The sequence below is a fragment of the Stomoxys calcitrans genome, chromosome 2 (assembly GCF_963082655.1).
Source record: "Stomoxys calcitrans chromosome 2, idStoCalc2.1, whole genome shotgun sequence".
In the NCBI taxonomy this organism is placed as follows: domain Eukaryota; kingdom Metazoa; phylum Arthropoda; class Insecta; order Diptera; family Muscidae; genus Stomoxys; species Stomoxys calcitrans.
The window spans coordinates 44,940,359-44,963,797 of record NC_081553.1 but is presented as its reverse complement, the minus strand read 5'-3'; the positions used below and the strand labels follow the sequence as shown (position 1 = coordinate 44,963,797).

The 23,439-nt window shown below is 38.9% G+C and overlaps 1 protein-coding gene across 1 annotated transcript in view; it reads right to left on the bottom strand.

Annotated features, from left to right (window-relative positions):
* The window catches only part of LOC106088170 (cadherin-99C), a 329,750-nt gene that overhangs the window by 174,728 nt on the left and 131,583 nt on the right, over nucleotides 1–23,439 (bottom strand). The window contains exon 2 of the mRNA XM_059362284.1: nucleotides 23,437–23,439. This exon is cut by the window's right edge and continues 195 nt beyond it. Within this exon, the coding sequence (XP_059218267.1) occupies nucleotides 23,437–23,439 (3 nt within the window). The remainder of the gene's footprint in view (nucleotides 1–23,436) is intronic.

Below are 23,439 nucleotides of genomic sequence, written 5' to 3'. Positions count from 1 at the left end.
CTTGATGTTCCCTCTGATTGTGGTATATTTTGTAAATATGCCGAAAGCTTTTTATTCTACTCTTCTCATTCTTAACCATCATCAAAGGCAATTTTGCAGGAAGCCTTTGTGGACAATGACCCCCTGTTAAGCGACTAAGAAATTAAGTAAGCCGCTGCTTCAACATTCTACTCTTAAAAAGTATGTACCTCCAACTCAGTTTTAAAAATTAATTTTAATAGTTATTCTCACGCAAATTATTTTGATGGCACTGAGGATATTTGACATTCACCTTTTCAACATCCTCCACAATATCGGCCCGCACATAAGAAAGGGAAAGAGAAAAAGCTTTAAATAGCGTCATCAAAGACGTCAGAGACGTCTGCTGTCTAGTCTTGATGAGCCTTGCCTACCCTTAATGAATTCTAATGTGAGTCATCATTTTATATCCGTTTGGCTAATAGTCGTTTCATGGTTCTTCAATGTGGTGTTGGTGGTTGTTTGCTTTTGTGGTTCTGTAATCAAATATTTGTCTAGTAATGAAGTTAATTTGAAGCTTTGAAGCTCTTTCATTTCACTTAATTTTCCACAAACACGCCATTACTATAGCCCGCATGAAGGCGAAGTTGCAATGAAAGCAACAGCCTCATACTCGCATTACCCTGTGATGAGGTTTGTGTCTTAAGTCTTTTGTTATGTTATAGCCTAGAATAACAAAAAAAAACTAAAAGTTCTTCGCCTAAAATTACAAACATACACAGACACACACAGTAGTATTTGTCAGTAGTGAAATATTAATATTTGGCCGACAGGCAATTTTTTTTCCATCTTTTATTTTTCATGTGTAATGTGTACGAGTACATCATCAAAGCTGCACATAGCCATTAATGTTGAACTCTGCAGAACAGACAGCCGCTTGTCTCATCCTAGTCCTTGGCCGCCAAGGTTTCCACTATAGCACATCAGCACATTTGCCACTATCTCTGGCACCATCAACCGCGCTATCTTCATTTCTTCCGTTTTGCAGCTTTTATTACACTTTTGCTTACATTGTCTGTCTGTCTGTCTGGATTTTGATTTCGTTTCGCCTCATTCGCCGTTTGCTGCACATAGCTTACTGGGCCGAGTTGATGTTATTAGACTTTCATTAAAATCATAAATTCAAGTTCAAATTTTCTGCCAATGTAGAATTTCATGATGGTCTTGTTACACGTATGCTTTATGTAATTTTCCCTTTTAGCATTTTTTTAAGTTGCCCCTCTGCGCGTTTCCCTGGCTGTGGACATGAAGCTGGTTTTGAGAAGGCAAGAGGGTTTTTGGGTTCCTTGGCAAAACAATAACCACAGTGTTTTCATTCTAAACAACATGGGCAGTGTTGCCAATGCAATGAGTTTTGCTTATTGCCAAAGTGAAGAAATTAGGTGTGTATCTGCGTGTTCAATTGAGATATTGCCTTCAAATTTGGTACAGATTCATATTTTTTATATGCAGGCTAAGTTGTTGAACGGGCTAAATCGAACCATATTTGGATAAAGCTTCCATATAGACCTATCTGCCAATTTAGGGTATTAAGGCCACAATAGGGGTATTTATTATCCATTTTCATTAAAATTAGGGAGAAAGAGTTTTATTAGATACCGTAACGTATTAAGTCTAGAGCGAAACTAATATGGATATAACTGCCGTATATGAAGAAATTCCGATTTAAAGTCCTTGGTGCATTTCGGATAAGAATTACGTCTTGTAGGGGCACAAGAAGCAAAATCGGGTGATAGGTTTATATGGGAGCTGTATCAAGCTATAGATCGATTCACACCATATTGGACATGGGAGAAGCCGTTGTATAAAATTTCACCCAAATCGGATGAGAATTACGCCCTCTAGCGGCCCAAGAAATAAAGACCCAAGATCGGTTTATGTGGCAGCTATACCAGGTTTTAGACCGACTTGAACCCTACTTAATACTGTTATTGGAAGTTATAACAGAACACCTCATGCAAAATTTCACTCAAATCGGATGAGAATTACGCCCTCTAGTGGCTCAAGAAGTCAGGACCCAAGATCGGTTTATGTGGCAGCTATAGCAGGTTTTAGATCGACTTAGACCATACCTAAAACAGTTATTGGAGGTCATAACAAAAACACCTCATGCAAAATTTCAAACGAATCGGATAAACATTACGCCCTCTAGCGGCTCAAAAAGTCAAGACCCAAGATCGGTTTTGTGGCAGCTATACCAGGTTTTAGACCGACTTGAACCATACCTAAAACAGTTATTGGAGGTCATAACAAAAACACCTCATGCAAAATTTCAAACGAATCGGATAAACATTACGCCCTCTAGCGGCTCAAAAAGTCAAGACCCAAGATCGGTTTTGTGGCAGCTATACCAGGTTTTAGACCGACTTGAACCATACCTAAAACAGTTATTGGAGGTCATAACAAAAACACCTCATGCAAAATTTCAAACGAATCGAATAAACATTACGCCCTCTAGCGGCTCAAAAAGTCAAGACCCAAGATCGGTTTTGTGGCAGCTATAGCAGGTTTTAGACCCACTTAAACCATACTTAATACAGTTATTGGAAGTCATAACAGAAGACCTCATGCAAAATTTCAGACAAATCGGATGAGAATTACGCCCTCTAGCGGCTCAAGAAGTCAAGGCCCAAGATCGGTTTATGTGGCAGCTGTACCAAGTTTTAGACCGACTTGAACCGTAAGTAGCACAGTTGTTGGCAGTGATACCAAAACACCACGTGCAAAATTACAGACTAATCCGATAAGAAGTGCACCCTCTAAAAGCTGAAGAAGTCAAGACCCAAGATTGGTTTATATCGAAGCTATATCAGGTTATTGACCGGTTTAAACCATACTTAGCAAAATTATTGGAAGTGATGTCAAAAAACCACGTGCAAAATTTCAGTCAAATCGGACGAGAATTGGGTCCTCAAGAGGCTCAATAAGTCAAGACCCAAGATCAGTTTATATAGCAGCTATATCAAAACATGGACAGATTTGGCCCATTTGCAATCCCAACCGACCTACACTGATGAAAAATATTTGTGAAAAATTTAGTTAGCGTGCTTTTGAGGGACAGACGGTGGGTCGGTCGGACAGACGGACGGACGGACGGATGGACAGAAGGACGGACGGACGGACGGATGGATGGACAGAAGGACGGACAGACGGACGGATGGATGGACAGAAGGACGGACAGACGGATCGACAGACAGACGGACGGACAGACGGACGGACAAACGGATGGACAGACGGACGGACAGACGGATGGACAGACGGACGAACGGACAGACGGACGGACGGACGGACGGACAAACAGACGGACAGACAGACGGACGGACAGACAGATGGACAGACGGACGGACAGACGGACGGACAAACGGACGGATAGATGACAGACAGACGGACGATCGGACAGAAGGACGGAAATGGCTTAATCGACTTAAAATGTCATGACGATCGAGAATATATATATAGGGTCTTAGACGCATATTTCGAGGTGTTACAAACAGAATTAGGAAATTAATATACCCTCATCTTATGATGGAGGGTATAAAAACTCCTCGACATCTCTACCGAGTATGGCGAAGATCGCCATGTATTAGAATATAGTTGCCACATATATCTCGATCTTTCGTTATAAGTTCTTGGGTCCAAAAAAAGCGCAATTATTGCCCTATTCAGCCGACATTTTGCATTGTGAGTTAGGTTAGACAACTCAATATCTCTGCAGTCAGAAGCGGATAATACTTGGATATAACTGCCATATATATTAATCTCCCGATTTCAGGGTTTGAGTCCATAGAAAGTGTGTTTATGACCCAACTCCGCTGAAATTTTAGCTTGCTTTAGAAAAAAAAGTATATTTGATTAAAGTTCATTCTAAGTTTTATTAAAAATGCATTTACTTTATTTTAAAAAAATTCGCAATTACTTTTTGGGCAACCCAATATGTACCTGTGAGCTGTCACATGTACCTTGTGAGGTGATTAAGACGCTAGACGTTCATACTGGGTTTGGTATAGTTAGGACCATTTCATATAGATGCTATGATGCATTTTCAGCGGATTTTGTCGAAATGTGGTTTGATCTGAGAGTGTGGATCTCCAAAATACGCTTCGTTCGAACTTTATGCCTTTTATTTGTTTTTCTCCCCTATAACGGCAACACTGGCCTTAACCAACACTTAAGCTTCAGCGAAGACCTTCACATGTGATGATGTATCCGTATTACGTGGTAATCTCTTTGTAAGGCATTTTAAATGTTCATAGCAATTTGATGTTGTTTATGTAACATTGTAATTTTTGTAGGAAACTGTTCAAGTTGCTCTCTTGTTGCTTTGTTTGCGAAGATGAGGTACAGGCCAACAAAATCATGATAATAATGGACAAGTATTTTGGTTTTTTTTTTCGTGCTTCAAATTCAACAGCTACAATGTCTTTAATGATATGACCCAGCGGAAGAAGGAGCTTTAAAATTGTTGAAAGTGGTGTTTTTTTTTTTGCCATACCACCTGAAGTGTTTTCATTGGCAGGGTGGCTCTAATTTTCTAGTCTTCTTGTTTGATCCCGATGCCCATTTTTGGAGAAATTTTAGTTTTCGATGTAAGTGTGGAATAAAAGGTATGAGTTTTCCTTTTGTTGTTATTGATGTAATAAGAGGTATTGGTGTTGTATTTTGCATAAGAATCAATCAGAGGTTCTGTTTTCTTTTTTGTCTATGCCTAGAGGTTGGGAAGTTTCATTAAAGAAACAAGTTTAGAGGTTTTGGGATCCCTGGCAAAGGTAATTGGATATTTAAATTTTCAAGGCATTAAGGAAAGTGGAAAATTTTGTGGAGTATAACTAAGGTAAAATGCTATTTGAAAACAAAACAAAAAAAGTAAAAGCAAAAAGGCGTTAAGTTCGGCCGGGCCGAACTTTGGATACCAACCACCTCGGGTACCACCTTTCATCAAAATCCAGTGAAAATTGCATACCTTATGTCCCGTAGCAGTTTAATACAGATCCGATTTGGACCAAATACTAATAAGTACAAGTCATTGTTCAATACTGTATTTGGTTGCCCAAAAAGTAATTGCGGATTTTTTAAAAGAAAGTAAATGCATTTTTAATAAAACTTAGAATGAACTTTAATCAAATATACTTTTTTTACACTTTTTTTCTAAAGCAAGCTAAAAGTAACAGCTGATAACTAACAGAAGAAAGAATGCAATTACAGAGTCAAAAGCTGTGAAAAAATTTGTCAACGCCGACATTATGAAAAATCCGCAATTACTTCTTGGGCAACCCAATATAACAAAATATTGGTGTTTTTAGTAGCTAAATCTAAAAATAAACCGATCTGAACCATATACAACATGGATGTCGAAAAGCCTAACATAAGTCAATGTGTCAAATTTCAGTTAAATTGGATTATAAATGCGTCTTTTTGGGGCCAAGACTTTAAATCAAGATATCGGTCTATATGGCAGCTATATCCAAATCTTGATCGATCTGAGTGAAATTGAAGAAGGATGTCGAAGGGCCCAATACAACTCACTGTCCCAAATTGCGGCGACATCGGACAATAAATGCGCTTTTTCTGGCCCCAAAACATAAAACCGAGAGATCGGTCTATATGGCAGCTATATCCAAATCTGGACCGATCTAAACCAAATTGAAGAAAGATGTCGAAGAACCAAACACAACTCAGTGTCTTAAATTTCAGCAAAATCGGATAATAAATGTGGCTTTTATGGGCAAAAAAACCTTAAATCGAGAGATCGGTTTATATTGCAACTATATCCAAATCCGGACCGATCCGAGCCAAATTGACGAAGGATGTCGAAGGGACAAACACAACTCACTGTCCCAAATTTCAGCAAAATCGGATAATAAATGTGGCTTTTATGGGCTTTAAGCCCTAAATCGGAGGATCGGTCTATATGACAGCTATATCCAAATATTGACCGATCTGGACCAAATTGACGAAGGATGTCGAGGGGCCTAGCACAGCTCACTGTCTTAAATTTCAGTAAAATCGGATAATAAATATGGCTTTTATGGGAACGATCTGGGCCAAATTAATGAAGGATGTCGAAAGGCCTAACTCAACTCACTGTCTTAAATTTCAGTAAAATCGGATAATAAATGTGGCTTTTATGGGCCTAAGACCCTAAATCGGAGGATCGGTTTATATGGCAGCTATATCCAAATCTGGACCGATCTGAGCCAAATTGACGAAGGATGTCGAAGGGCCTTAGAGAACTCACTGCCCCAAATTTCAGCAGAACCGGATAATAAATGTGGCTTTTATGGGCCTAAGACCCTAAATCGGAGGATCGGTCTATATGACAGCTATATCCAAATCTGGACTGATCTGAGCCAAATTGACGAAGGATGTCGAAGGGCCTAACTCAACTCACTGTCCCAAATTTCAGCAAAATCGGATAAAAAATGTGGCTTTTATGGCCCTAAGACCCTAAAACGGGGGATCGGTCTATTTGGCAGCTATATCCAAATCTGGACCGATTTGGGCCAAATTAATGAAGGATGCGTAGGGGCCTAAGACAACTCACTGTCCCAAATTTCAGCAAAATCGCATAATAAATGTGGCTTTTATGGGCCTAAGACCCTAAATCGGAGGATTGGTCTATATGACAGCTATATCCTAATCTGGACCGATCTGAGCCAAATTGACGAAGGATGTCGAAGGGCCTAACACAATTCATGATCACAAATTTCAGTAAAATTGGGTAATAAATGTGGCTTTTATGGAGCAAAGACCCTAAATCGGAGGATCGGTCTATATGACAGCTATATCTAAATCTGGACCGATCTGAGCCAAATTAACGAAGGATGTCGAAGGGCCTTACACAACTCACTGTCTTAATTTTAAGCAAAATCGGATAATAAATGTGGCTTTTATAGGCCAAAGACCCTAATTCGGCAGATCGGTCTATATGGCAGCTATATTCAAATCTAAACCGATCTGGGCCAAATTGACGAAGGATGTGCAAGCACCTAACGCAACTCACTATCTCAAATTTCAGTATCGGATAATAAATGTGGCTTTTATAGGCCTAAGACCCTAAATCTGAGGATCGGTTTTTATGGCAGCTATATCCAAATCTGAACCGATCTGGACCAAATTGACGAAGGATGTTGGAAGGCCTAACACAACTCACTGTCTCAAATTTCAGCAAAATCGGATAACAAATGTGGCTTTTATGGGCCTAAGACCCTAAATCGGAGGATCGGTCCATATAGGGGCTATATCAAGATATAGCCCAATATAGCTCATCTTCGAACTTAACCTGTTTATGGACAAAAAAAGACTCTGTGCAAAATTTTAGCTTAATATCTCTATTTTTGAAGACTGTGGCGTGATTTCAACAGACAGACGGACGGACAAGTCTAGATCGTCTTAGATTTTTACGCTGATCAAGAATATATATACTTTATAGGGTCGGAAGACGATATTTCGATGTGTTGCAAACGGAATGACAAAATGAATATACCTTCATCCTTCGGTGATGGGTATAAAAAGAAATATTATTCCTTTTCTTTTCTTAACCAGTAAGAAGAGGCAAAATTTGGGCGGTGCCGACTTTTTAATACTCTATAAGTATAAAGTAGAAGCTTTATCTAGTTCTGAACCAATTTTGATGGACCTTGCCGCATAGTTTCAGATGCGTTATTAAACCATCCGTATCACATTTCCAGCAAATATATTCAAATTGTAATAACTACGGTTGACAAAAGATAACATCAATGCAAATTATCCAAGATCTGACAAACATATATTCGGGAGCAACGTGTAAATCTGAATCAATTTCGAGCAAAAATCTCGAGAAAAGAGTTGCGAAAAATTTTGGAAATATTGGTCTTGTTTGATTGGTTGAGTGAAGCGGACGTTTTGTTATCTCACTCCGCAAGAATTGTCCTGTAACTCGTAATAGGTCATTATTTTTGGAAGAAAAAGTCACTCAAGGATAGCTGCGATAAAGGTATCCATTAGGCGGTTGATGATCTGCATCTCTTTCCAGTGGAGCGGCAGATCTAGAGCCAGGGAGTAGCCTTAAAATGGACTCCAAAGACCCAAAAGCTGCGGTGGTAGCATCAGGGCGTAGCATGTTGTCTGCTACTGATACCTCAACTGGTGGAGCGGCTATTGTTCGCTCCACTAGCCGACAAATGACTGATCAGCAGGGGCTTTTGACAAAGACACCTGGTATGAATCTTAAGGACAAGGCCGTACCTATTCTTTCTTTGCATGCCTATGATTTGCCTAGGCCATCGGCCTTCCCCGGCAAACCAACGCGCTATTTAAGAGGTTGGCATAATACAAGGCGCATCGCTCTCAGGTATATTGAGAGACTTGTTGCAAACGATCTTAAGACTCAAACTAAAAGGAAGAAATACTCCCAAAATTGGGCTCGGGAATTCGCTGACAGGCTACCCCGAAGAAAACACGTCTAGTTTCGAAAACTACACCGTAGTCAGCCAAAAGGATGCGGTCACCTGGAGGTCATCCCATGCCCAAAAGAACAAGAGCGAACAACAGTAAGATAGGTCCAAGAGCCTTTGCTAATGTCGCTATGGACAGTTTTGTCATCGCAGTTGTCGACAAGGGAGAAGAACAGAGCTGCATACCTAGGAATAACTGAAGTGGGATAGTCAATGGACTGTCATCAGTATACTCTGATGTCCTTGCGGAATTTCCTAGGTCTCCTCCAGTTTGTGAAGATGCAGTGTGGTATCGAGGCCGATACATGCAAAATGCTTTCGGCGATCAACGCTCAATTGGTGTGTATCGTTGTGCGCTAAAAAAGATTGGTGAAATCTGGCCAGGTGCAGGACTAGATTTAGTCAAGAGGGAAGAGTTTGTGACGATGCAGGCTGGTATCGGGGCCGATACACATTAATTGCCTCCGGGAATCAACGCTCAATTGAAATGTATCGTTGCGCGCTAAAAAAGTTTGGTGAGATCTGGCCAGGTGCGGCACTAGAATTAGTAAAGTGGGAAGATATTCCTTCTCGACCAATGGCTTATGCTAATCGGGTGAACATATATGTTGGAGCTACATTCAAATCTGAACCGAATTTTTCCAATTTCAATAGGTTTCGTCTCTTGGCCGAAAAACATGCCTTTACCTAATTTTAAGACGATCGGACTAAAACTGCGACCTGTACTTTGTGCACATAGACAGACAGACAGATTGACAGACGGACAGACAAACATAGCCAAATCAAATCAGAAGGTGATTCTGAGTCGATCGGTATACTTATGAATGGGTCTATCTCTCTTCATTCTGGGTGTTACCAACAAATGCACTAAGTTATAATACCCTGTACCACAGTAGTGGTGTAGGGAATAAATAGTAGGACGGGGTAAAGTACGGCAAAGTCGACTATTTGTTACCCTGATAACACATTGGGAGTATACCCTATTCCTTAGTGGTATGTTCGTAGGAAATTTAGTGTTTAGTAGATAACACATTGGGCAAGCAGGCAAGTTGTGGAAATTAAAATTTGTTGTTTTTAATGTAGGTTGCCCAAAAAGTAATTGCGGATTTTTTAAAAGAAAGTAAATGCATTTTTAATAAAACATAGAATGAACTTAAATCAAATACACTTTTTTTACCCTTGTTTTCGAAAGCAAGCTAACAGCAAGTAACAGCTGATAACTGACAAAAGAAAGAATGCAATTACAGAGTCACAAGCTGTGAAAAAATTTGTCAACGCCGACTATATGAAAAATCCGCAATTACTTTTTGGGCAACCCAATAGTAATTCGATCAAAATTTGTATATATTGTGAAAATTGCTGTTCAAAATTTCGGAAATTGGACCACAAATGAAGATTTGACAGCCCGAACCATTTTTCGAAATGCCGAGATAAGCAACTTCAGGGCCCCTGCAAGAGGAGCCCGGACCATCTAACGACTTGAAATTTTGTACATGACCTTGTTAATGTCTTTGCTCTTAACATTTCAGATTTCAAAGAGTTGTCTCCATTATTTCTCAAATGGCATATTTTTTTCTAGTTTTATTTTGATTCTATCCCACAGTGCGTTGAACCCAATTTTCGATGACTCGGTCACACATTTCAACCGAAATGGCCGATATTTCCTTTCAATGTTGGCTCTGAGTTTTTTCAACGTCGTCGACTTATTGGCATAATAATAGTTTAGAGGCATCAGATCACACGAACGAGGGGGCCAATCGACTGGGCCAATTCTTGGAATAACATGCTCATCAAACTGCTCTTCAATAAACCGATTGTAACGTGTGTTGTGTGGCTTGTAGCACCGTTCTGCTGAAACCTTCTTTCAGTCCAAAGAAAATCAGTGAGCATGGTGCGGAGTTGTGTTGTTTACCATGAATGCGTAACCTGACGATTGGCATCGTCGACGAAGAAGTTTGGTCCAATGACGACCCCGGCATGCAAACCGCACCAAACAATTATTTTATGTGGATGAAGTGTTGTTTGGTGAAACGCATGTGGATTTTCATCTGACATATAACGCATACTTTGGGTTCGTCCATAAACCCATTAAGTCAAAAATGAGCTTGGTCAAAATTGGAGTTAACGTTTTTAAAGTAGCGGTCACCGACTGCTAAATTTCGTTCGTGTACTTCACTGAATGAAAAAATGAAAATTTGCCCACGAACATCGAGGAACAGGGACGAACTTCTCACATTCACTGAGTGCTATCCGATCCAATTTTAAGCTCAATGATAAGGGGCCTTCCTTTTATAGGCGAGTCCAAACGGAGTGCCCTGGTGTGACACCTCTTTGGGGGGTTTTTACATGGTAAAGTAGCTCACAAATGTAGTCAGCATTAGTAAGAGTATAACCATCGCTCAACATTTTTCTGATGTTCACGCCGGGATTCGGGGTTCGCCATAGCCGGGCATGCTATCCTCAGCGCTACGGTGGCCACCTTCACTGAATAAAGTGATAGAAAAATTCAAAGATTAGTGTAAATTGTTAATTCAAAGTTGCCAATTCCCTATTGAAAACCCCTTTATATTGGCTACAAGGAAGATGTTATAGAAGTAACTTTGTTTTTTATTCCAAATTATTAAATTTTCATTCACCAAATTTTGAATATGGAAGACTCACATTATTTCGCCCTAAAATTGCTCAAAATTGTAAATCTTTCTGGAATTTGGAGTTTATTGGCCACATGAAACCAATTTGTCACCTACTGACCCTCTCTCTGATCAATTATTCTATTATGCTACCCATAACCTTCCTTGTGAACAAAAAGGAATTACTTTTTCCAATCAACTCAAAAAAATTGTTAATATATTTATATGATGTCTCTAGCCATTAAACATGCCTCTTCCATATAAATCAACTGACCTCATACCCCACCCAAGAAACTAATTTCTTTTAATTAAAATTTATAGCAAAATCATAACTCTCGTTTAATCAAAATTCCAAATCTGGACAGATAAGAAAAGAAAAAACTGCTCTCCTTTTTATGCCCCACTACGAATTGGGCAACTCCCACTTAATAGTGAATGTGATGCTAAAGTAGCCAGCAATCCCATCACATCATGTTCTAAGTAACATACACACAATTTTTCTTCATCAACTCCCATAGATTCTTGGGGATGGCTAACGTTGTGATATCGCCACAAAGTTAGCTGTTGCCTGCTTCCAAAGGCTTCTTCATTTACAGAGTGCTTTATATACTAACAACTAACATTTAACATGAGCTGTTTCATTAATCATAGATTGAAATCTGGCATGGAGTAGGAAAGAAAAAAAAAAAAACGAACGACAAAATAGATTTAAGGAGGACAACATACAAATGAACATTGAGATGCGAAGTTGGGTCCTTAGGTAATAGAAGGTAAGCCATACGCAATACTGAGTCACATTGAGGCAACGCCTTTTAAGGTTTTACACTTGAATTGACTGTAAAAGAAATTTTTTTGTTTTTTAAGATAAATGACGCCCATAGTTTTAGACTTAACCATGAAATTGTGGTATCCATTGCCTGTCTCTTGTAAATGACGCAAGGAGACAAATTTCAGTACATAGACTTAAAACAAAATGCGGCAAAAGAATATTTTATGAAAATTTGGAAAAACTCTATACAATTTCTTTTCAATTGAATATTGTTTAACAACTCCGAGAAGATATTATCAGTGAAATATTTTCAAAACCCTTAAAGGACGAACTGGTAATGGAGGAAGATAAACTTTCACAACAACGAAAAGAATTGCGGATAGCTTTCAATGCCAGCTACCAAACCGGTCAGCCGAATAAACTTAAAAAGTATAACAAAAACACAGCTAGAACTAAGGAACACCAAGTATACACTGTATTAAGAAAGGGCAAAAGGTCATTCGAACACCACCTACATAAAACAAGTAACAAGTAAAAAGGCGTTAAATTCGGCCGGGCCGAACTTTGGATACCCACCACCTCGGGAATGTATGTAAACCACCTTTCATCAAAATTCGGTGAAAATTTCATACCTTATGTCCCATATCAGTTATATCAAAATATGTTCCGATTTGGACCAAATACTGAAAGTACACTAGCTATATCTAAAAATAAACCGATCTGAACCATATACGACACGGATGTCGAAAAGCCTAACATAAGTCAAATTTCAGTGAAATCGGATTATAAATGCGCCTTTTATGGGGCCAAGACCTTAAATCGCGATATCGGTCTATATGGCAGCTATATTCAAATCTGGACCGATCTGGGCAAAATTGAAGAAGGACTTCGAAGAGCCTAACCAAAATCACTGTCTCAAATTTCAGCGACATCGGACAATAAGTGCGTCTTTTATGGCCCCAAAACCTAAAACCAAGATATCGGTCTATATGGCAGCTATATCCAAATCTGAACCGATCTGTGCGATATTGCTGAAGTATGTCAAGGGGTTTAACTTAATTCACTGTTCCAAATTTTGGCGATATCGGAAAATAAATGCGCCTTTTATGGCTCCAAAACCTTAAATCGAGAGATCGGTGTATATAGCAGCTATACCCAAATGTGGTCCCATCTGGGTCAAATTAATGAAAGATTTTGAATGGACTCACACAACTCACTGTCCCAAATTTCAGCAAAATCGGATAATAAATGTGGCTTTTTTGGGCCTAAGACCCTAAATTGGCGGATCGGTCTATATGGGGGCTATATGAAGATATAGTTCCATATAGCCTATCTGCCAACTTAACCTGCTTGTGGACAAAAAATGAATCTGTACAAATTTTTAGCTCAATATCTTTTTTTTTTATACCCTCCACCATAAGATGGGGGGTATACTAATTTCGTCATTCTGTTTGTAACTACTCGAAATATTCGTCTGAGACCCCATAAAGTATATATATTCTTGATCGTCGTGACATTTTATGTCGATCTAGCCATGTCCGTCCGTCTGTCCGTCCGTCCGTCCGTCCGTCCGTCCGTCCGTCCGTCTGTCTGTCGAAAGCACGCTAACTTCCGAAGGAGTAAAGCTAGCCGCTTGAAATTTTGCACAAATACTTCTTATTAGTGTAGGTCGGTTGGTATTGTAAATGGGCCATATCGGTCCATGTTTTGATATAGCTGCCATATAAACCGATCTTGGGTCTTGACTTCTTGAGCCTGTAGAGTGCGCAATTCTTATCCGATTGGAACGAAATTTTGCATGACGTGTTTTGCTATGATATCCAACAACTGTGCCAAGTATGGTTCAAATCGGTCCATAACCTGATATAGCTGCCATATAAACCGATCTTGGGTCTTGACTTCTTCAGCCTCTAGCGTGCGCAATTCTTATCCGATCAGAATGAAATTTTGCACAACGTGTTTTGTTATGATATCCAACAACTGTGCCAAGTATGGTTCAAATCGGTCCATAACCTGATATAGCTGCCATATAAACCGATCTTGGGTCTTGACTTCTTGAGCCTCTGGAGGGCGCAATTCTTATCCGATCAGAATGAAATTTTGCACAACATGTTTTGTTATGATATCCAACAACTGTGCTAAGTATGGTTCAAATCGGTCCATAACCTGATATAGCTGCCATATAAACCGATCTTGGGTCTTGACTTCTTGAGCCTCTAGAGTGCGCAATTCTTATCCGATTGAAAAGAAATTTTGCACGACGTGTTTTCTTATTATATCCAACAACAGTGCCAAGTATGGTTCAAATCGGTCCATAACCTGATATAGCTACCATATAAACCGATCTTGGGTCTTGACTTCTTGAGCCTCTAGAGTGCGCAATTCTTATCCGATTGGAATGGAATTTCGCACGACGTGTTTTGTTATGATACCCAACAACTGTGCCAAGTATGGTTCTAATCGGTCCATAACCTGATATAGCTACCATATAAACCGATCTTGGGTCTTGACTTCTTGACCCTCTAGAGGGCACAATTCTTATCCGATTTGAATGAATTTTTGCACGAAGTATTTCGTTATGATATCCAACAACTGTGCCAAGTATGGTTCAAATCGGTTCATAAACTGATATAGCTGTCATATAAACAGATCTGGGGATTTGATTTCTTGAGCTTCTAGAGGGCGCAATTTCTATCCGATTTGGCTGAAATTTTGCATGACGTATTTTATTTTTACTTTAAACAACTGGATCAAATAAGGTTCAAATCGGTTCATAACCTGATATAGCTGCCATATAAACCGATCTGGGATCTTGACTTCTTGACCCCTAGAGGTCGCAATTATTATCCGATATGCCTGAAATTTTGTACGTTGGATCCTCTCATGACCATCAACAAACGTGTTTATTATGGTCTGAATCGGTCTATAGCCCGATACAGATCCCATATAAATCGTTCTCTCTATTTTACTTCGGGAGCCCCAATGGGCGCAATTCTTAACGCAACATATAATTTAATTTTGGTCCGAACCGGACCATGTCTTGATATCGTTTTAATAGCAGAGTAACTCTTTTCTTATATCCTTTTTTGCCTAAGAAGAGATGCCGGGAAAAGAACTTGACAAATGCGATCCATGGTGGAGGGTATATAAGATTCGGCCCGGCCGAACTTAGCACGCTTTTACTTGTTAAACTGTAGCGTGGTTTCAACAGACAGATGGACGGACAAATGGACGGACATGGCTAGATCGTCTTCGATTCTGATGTCTGATTTAGTGGTGTTTTCGGGGGAGAGGTGGTCCCTGAAAAAATATCAGCATCGTGCTCTTCTCTCAGATACCATTTATTTAAACCCTTAACAGGAGTTTACAGGATGAGGCGTCCCCCAAACACATGGCCCCAAAATAGATTATCAAATTTGTTTTCTAATCTCAAATACCTATCATTTGAGCCACATATTGGCATGGTCGAAAAATGCCAAAAAGGGATGATGCCCTAAATACATGATCCTAAATTTGAATATCAAATTCGTATTCTACTCCCAAATATCTTTATTTCATTAAAAAATTACTGTTTGTGGGGTATTTTGGGAAAAGGGGAAAACCCACAGAAAATTGGTCCGGAAAATGGGTATCAATTCTTGCTCTACCCCCCAATACCTTTCATTTAAGCCCCACATTGTCATGGTCGGTAAATATGCCCGATTTAGGGGTGTTTTGGGGAGTGGGGTGGTCCCCCAAATTCTAAGCCCTGAAAATATATCAGCAACGTGATCTATTCTCATATATCTATATATCATTTATTTGAACCCCATATTGCCATGGCCTTAAAAATTGAATATCAAATTAGTTTTCTAATCTCATTTAAACTCCTTATTGCCAAAGTCAGCAAATATGTCGGGTTTTGGGGTATTGGCCCTAAAAACTATGAATATTTAGTTCCACCCTCTTTAAGACCCACATTGTCTTGATGAGCAAATACGTCCTATTTGGGGGTTGTTATGGTTGTAGGACGTCCGCTAGACAGTTGGCCCCTAATGTTGATATCAGATACGTGGTCTACCCCCACATAGCTTTAATTTGAGCCCCATATTTCCATAGTCGGCAAATATGAGCGTCTTGGGGGGTTTTATGGGGGGATGGGTGGCTACTCATTGAGCTGGGCTTTAAAATATATATCGGATTTGTGTTCCACTTTAAAAACCCTCTTATTTGAGCCTCATATTGCAATTGTTAGAAAAGACTTCCTATTTGGGTGGTGTTGTGGGGGTGGGGTGGCCCCATAGACACTTTTCCCGAATATTAATATCAAATTCGTGCTTTACTCCCAAAGACCTTTCATTTGAGCCCCATATTGCTATGGTCGTAAATTTGTCCCCTTTGGGGGATGTTTTTGGTGAGAGGCGGCCCCCCAAACACTTGGTCCCATATTCCCATGGTCGGTAAATAAGTCCTGTTTGGGGAGTGTTTTGGGAAAGGGGTGGACCCTCAGAAACGTAATCCCACATTTGGATATCAGATTCGTATTCTATTCGCAAATACCTTTCATTTGAGACCCATATGCCTTGGTCGGTAAATATGTCCGATTTAGGGGTGTTTTCTGGCTTGGGGTGCTCCCCCTAGCACTTCGCTCGACAATTGGATATTGGATACGTTTTCTTATCCTAAATACCTTTCATTTGAGTCCCATATTGTCGTGATTGGTCTAAATATATGTTTGGTAGATTTTAGGGTGGGGCAGCCCCCCTAGGTACCCCATCCGAAATTTGGAGACCAAATTTTTATTTTTAGGGTATTATATGAGAGCACACAATTTCGCTTAACTTGCACCACCCATCTCCGAGATCTGGCGTTTCTGAAAATTAAGGTAAGGGGGAGGGTCCGCCCCCCCTTCAAATATCAAAAAATGCAGTACCCTATTTTCACCACGGGGTCATTATGTACCATCTGTGAAAATTTCGAGAAATAGGTTCAGCCGTTTCTGATTCTATAAGGAACACACAAACATGCAAACAAAGAAACAAACACAAATTGATTTTTATATAGGGTTGCCCAAAAAGTAATTGCGGATTTTTTATATAGTCGGCGTTGACAAATTTTTTCACAGCTTGTGACTCTGTAATTGCATTCTTTCTTCTGTCAGTTATCAGCTGTTACTTTTAGCTTGCTTTAGAAAAAAAGTGTAAAAAAGTATATTTGATTATGGTTCACTCTAAGTTTTATTAAAAATGCATTTACTTTCTTTTAAAAAATCCGCATTTAATTTTTGGGCAACCCAATATAAGATTTTCCTCTGATTTTTCCTATGATCAACTTCGTTCTGCCAAAAATTTCCTAAGGAAATTATATTGACAAATTCAAAAACCTAATTAACCAAGTCACTCCCCTTTGGGAGATTAATGAAATATTTGTTGTATCTTTGGTTTGTTAATTACTTTTCGGAAATGGTTTACCCTAAAGCGTAGCTAACTTCAAAAGTGTCGCTCTAAGTAAGCACCATCCCAAATGAGGTTAGAAGATAATAGCGAAAAAGGGAGTATTCTTTATTGAAACTCGATAAAACACAAGGTATTAGGTCACCTTAAAGATGGTAGCTTAGCTTGCGTGTTTGTGTCTTAAGTCTTTTGTTTGGCCTAAGTTCCACATAGGTAGCCCTCTCCCTTGAAGCCCAATAGTTTTTTCTTTCATTCTCTCTAATGTGATAAAAAGGTTGGATACAAGAAGCTGAAAACGTGACGCCATTTGGCATGGACGAGAGAATCTCAAAAAGAAACCTTTGGCCATATTTTAATACACATATATGTATCTGAAGGAAAAATAGCAAGAAAATGCAGGCAAACATAATGGCAAGGTAGAATGGTGTTTGCTAATGCCGATGGTGCTGATGATGACGACAAGTTTGATATGCTCATGTTGTGGCACTTCCTAAATGGTTGTTACATTGCCAGAGAAGAAAAATTACATCAGCAAAAGGAGGCTTTAAAGTGCGTGTTGTGGTGTGTGCATGCATGTCTGAGGGAAACCCTATTATTACAGCATTTACTGCCAACTATTTAAGGGGAGGGCATCCACTACAATATCCGAACAATTTACAGCAGCAGCAACTTGCTTTACAAGACAATTTTTCATAGCATTCAACAAATTGACGAGAGATATGCAATGTGTTGGTTTTTTTTTTTGAAGCAGAAGGGCCATAATGGCATTTAGTGCCTTAAAAGTATTTTCAAGGCTCAGCAAGTTTGCCTAGGGGAGGGGATTTCTGAGTTTGTATAAAAGTAAGGATTTGCTGAAGGTCTTTAAGCATTCAAGGGACATTTCTCAAAGTTAATTAGTCTCATACTCACCTTTTACGATTTTCATGTAAAGATCTCTAATGATTATTAATTTTTGTTCAAGCAATTCAATCAAATCTCTTTGCTTTCAAAATTTTTCCATATAAAAGACACTATGCTTAGTGTCAGCAATTATTGGATTGCCCAAAAAGTAATTGCGGATTTTTCCTATAGTCGGCGTTGACAAATTTTTTCACAGCTTGTGACTCTGTAATTGCATTCTTTCTTCTGTCAGTTATCAGCTGTTACTTTTAGCTTGCTTTAGAAAAAAATTGTAAAAAAAGTATATTTGACTAAAGTTCATTCCAAGTTTTATTAAAAATGCATTTACTTTCTTTTAAAAAATCCGCAATTACTTTTTGGGCAACCCAATATTATTGCTTACCACTTTTGGGCAAAACAATGCCACCAGTAACACACATGCAATCCATAATTGTTAAAATTCAAGGTGATCTTTCATGTTTTTGCACGAAAGACATATTTCGAAAAAAAAAACTCCATTAAAAACCGTTAGAACTCCTTGGTAATGGATTGGGCTTAAGCACAAAGCACCCCAAGGATAAAACATGGTATAGAAATTTTTAAGTGCATTTCTCCAAAGTGCTCAGTTGGCATGTGCTTAAGTGCACTTAAATCTTAAAATTGTGTGTCGATGATTTCTCCATAGCCAAAGGCTGTTGTAAACGAAATGTCGAAAAAATTGAAATGCTGATTGTGCAACATTGACAGATTGGCAATTTTTGTTTAATTTGCTTTTGTTTTGAATTTCTCGAAATAATTCCCTTCTTGTTTTAGATACATATGAGAAATTCGTATTGATAATTTTCTTAAATTATTTTTATTATTTTTTTTTTTTTTTTATTTTCGTGTTGTGGCTTTTACAGCCTTAAAACAATTCAAAGCTCAAGGCTATCGCTTGCATGTGTGCTTACGTTTTATGTGTGGCCAAAAGCTGAATTAACTATGGTCAGCAATGAGATAACATGCACATCTCCCTGCTGACGCCAATGGCATATGGTCAGCAAGATCTTTAAGGCCTTGAAATATTGAATCTTTATTGAGTGCCAGTATTAGTCCAGAATAAGGTGTTACCACACAGAGGTTTTGCTTTTTTTCTTTCTCATTCATGATTGAAGAGGCGATAAAATTAATTAAAAGCACATAAGGTATATTGGAGTTATTTATTTGTAAAAGGCCGTAAGCATATTATTAAACCTGATCACTTCCTGCATTCTTAATTAGAGTGTGTGTACATTAGATGGGTTCCCCTCTGCTGAGATGGAAGCAGTAATATTGTGCAAAGTTGGGCCGGGGCGAATTTTGAGAATCCAGAATCAATGGTTTCTGATAAAAACTTACACAAATGGATTTAGCTGAAGGGCATATGGGTACTTTACGTACAACGTCTCTATCAAATCAGAGAAAATTCATATCTTCCAGAGGCCTTAGAGGACTAATTAGGAGATCAAATTTTATAGAAACTATTGGGTTGCCCAAAAAGTAATTACGGATTTTTCATATAGTCGGCGTTGACAAATTTTTTCACAGCTTGTGACTCTGTAATTCCATTCTTTCTTCTTTCAGTTATCAGCTGTTACTTTTAGCTTGCTTTAGAAAAAAGTGTAAAAAGAGTATATTTGATTAAAGTTCATTCTAAGTTTTATTAAAAATGCATTTACTTTCTTTTAAAAAATCCGCAATTACTTTTTGGGCAACCCAAAATTTCTGACTCTACACCTATTTGGCCAATACTAGAGAACGAACCACAACATATCGTAGGTGTCCAAGGGCACCAAAATGACGCTATTGACCCTGAAAAGTATAAAGTCAATACTCTTGCACCTCTTGGTAACTTCGATCACTGCATTGTTTCAGCATCTTTTCATACCCACCACCGAAGGATGAGGGTATATTCGAAATACCCATTTCCGACCCCATACAGCGATCTAGCCATGTCCGTCCGTCTGTCTGTTGAAATCACGCTACAGTCTTTAAAAATAGAGATATTGAGCTGAAATTTTCTCACAGATTCTTTTTTTTTTGTCCATAAGCAGGTTAAGTTCGAAGATGGGCTATATCGGACTATATGTTGATATAGCCCCCATATAGACCGATCCGCCGATTTAGGGTCTTAGGTCCATAAAAGCAACATTTATTATCCAATTTTGCTGAAATTTGGGACAAAGAGATATGTTAGACCACCCGACATCCTCCCCCAATTTGGCCCAGATCGGTCCAGATTTGGATATAGCTGCCATATAGATCGGTCTCTCGATTTAAGGTTTTGGGCTCATAAAAGGCGCATTTATTATCCGATTTTGTTGAAATTTGGGACGAAGAGTTATGTTAGGCCACCCGACATCCTTCTTCAATTTGGTTTAGATCGGTCCAGATTTCGATATAGCTGCCATATAGACCGATCCGCCAATTTAGGGTCTAAGGCCCATAAAAGCCACATTTATTATCCGATTTGGATGAAATTTGGGACAGAGAGTTATAGTAGGCCACTCGACATCGTTCATTAATTTGGCCCAGATCGGTTCAGATTTCGATATAGCTGCCATATACACCGATCAGCCAATTTAGGGTCTAAGGCCCATAGAAGCCACATTTATTATCCGATTTTGCTGAAATTTGGGACAAAGAGTTATCTTAGGTCACTCGACATTCTTCCTCAATTTGGACTAGATCGGTCCAGATTTCGATATATCTACCATATAGACCGATCCGCCAATTTTGGGTCTAAGGCCCATAAAAGTCACATTTATTATCCGATTTTGCTGAAATTTAGGACAGAGAGTTATCTTAGGCCACTCGACATTCTTCCTCAATTTGGCATAGATCGGTTCAGATTTGGATATAGCTGCCATAGAGACCGATCCGTCAATTTAGGGTCTAAGGCCCATAGAAGCCACATTTATTATCCGATTTTGCTGAAATTTAGGACAGAGAGTTATCTTAGGCCACTCCACATCGTTCGTTATTTTGGCTTAGATCGGTTCAGATTTGGATATAGCTGCCATATAGACCGATCCGCCAATTTAGGGTCTTAGGCCCATAAAAGCCATATTTATTATCCGATTTGGATGAAATTTTGGACAGAGAGTTATGTTAAGCCCCTCGACATCCTTCCTCAATTTGGCTCAGATCAATCAAGATTTGGATATAGCTGCCATATAGACCGATCCGCCAATTTAGGGTCTAAGGCTCATAAAAGCCAGATTTATTGCCCGGTTTTGCTGAAATTTGGGACATAGAGTTATGTTAGGCCACTCGATATCCTATTTTACTTTGCCTCAGATCGGCTCAGATTTCGATATAGCTGCCATATAGACCGATCTCTCGATTTAAGGTCTTGCGCCCATAAAAGGCGCATTTACTGTCCGATTTTGCCGAAATTTGTTTAAGTCAGTTAAGTTAAGCCCCTCGACATCCCTCTTTAATTTGGCCCAGATCGGTCCAGATTTGGATATAGCTGCCATATAGACCGATCTCTAGATTTAAGGTTTTGGTTCAATAAAAGGCGCATTGATTGTCCGACGTCGTCGAAATTTGGCACAGTGAGTTCAGTTAAGGCGCTCGACATAATTCTGCAATATGGCACAGATCGGTTCAGATTTAGATATAGCTGCCATATAGACCGATCTTTTGATTTTAAATTTTGGGGCCATAAAAGGCGCATTTATTATCCGATGGCTCCGAAATTTGGAACAGTGAGTAGTGTTACGACCTTCGACATACTTTTTAAATTTGGCCCATATCGGTCCAGATTTAGATATAGCTGCCATATAGACCGATATCTCGATTTAAGGTTTTGGTTCAATAAAAGGCGCATTTATTATCCGATGTTGCCAAAATTTGGGACAGTGAGTTGCGTTGGGTCATTCGACGTTCTTTTTCAATTTGGCTTTGATCGGTCCAGATTATAATATAGCTGTCATATAGACCGATATCTCGATTTAAGGTTTTGGGGCCAAAAAATACGCATTTATTGTTTGATTTCTCTTTTTAAGGTCTTGGGCCCATAAAAGGTCCGATTTCGCCCAAAAGAGTTGCGTTAGGCCTTTCGACAAATGTCTGCAATTTGGCCCAGATCGGTTCAGATTGGGATATAGCTGCCATAAAGACCGATCTTTCGATTTAAGGTTTTGGGCCCATGAAAGGCCAATTTATTGCTGGATTTGCCGAAATTTTGGTCAGTGAGTTGTGTTACGCTATCTGACATCCCTCTTTGATTTGGTTCAGATCGATCCAGATTTGGATACAGCTGCCATATAGGCTGCTTTCGATTAAAGGTCTTGGCCCTGTAAAAGGCACATTTATAATCCGATTTCGCTGAAATTTGACACAGTGACCTATGGTAGGCTTTTCGATATCCGTGACCAAAGACAAAAGACCAATATTTTGTTCTACAAAATTGAACAATGACTAGTACTTATTAGACCACGTAATGTCCGTGTCGAATTACGTCCAAATCAGACCATATTTCGATATAGGTACTATGAGGGCATAAATTATGCATTTTTCACCGTATTATGACAAAAGGTGTTCTACATATATACCCAAGGTGGTGGGTATCTAAATTTCGGCCCGGCCAAACTTAACGCCTTTTTACATGTTTTTAATCGTTTATAACGGGATATTATTTTGGCAACTCTGGAAAATATAGTCTGACAAAGTATTTTCAAAATATTTTTGTTTTATATTTCAATGGCCCATTCTAATAAACAAACTCCTACCATCATTCTTCCGCCTTTAAATATGAGTAGTGCCATTAAAGACACTTCCTCCATTGTGTAAAACCAGTATCTAATGCACATCCAAGTTGTATATAGAATTTTAGCTAGATTTTCTAATAAATATTTAATTAATTTTATTTTTGTGATTCTAGAACAGTGATTAAACTTGAAAAAAGGACTTCTGGCATTAACAATAAGGCGTTAGAAACATGGTATGGGCGTTGGCAACAAAAGCAGCCTCAATGATGTCCAGCAAAAAACGTAAGACTTAAGACACAAAAGTTTTAAATAGCAAAAGTCTGACGACGAGGAATATTCTAAAGGTGTTAGCCAGTATTGAATGGCCTAACTAAAACATCGTTAACAATTTTACGTGGGTAGATGACTTTTTTTCACAATATGAGCAATCTAAAAGCAATTACTAAAGGAAAGCCTTCAGTTGGTTCATTAGCTATTCTTTAATACTATGTAGTGATTAAGAAAATATGTGGTAGTAAGAGATTGATTGCTTGTACTTACAGT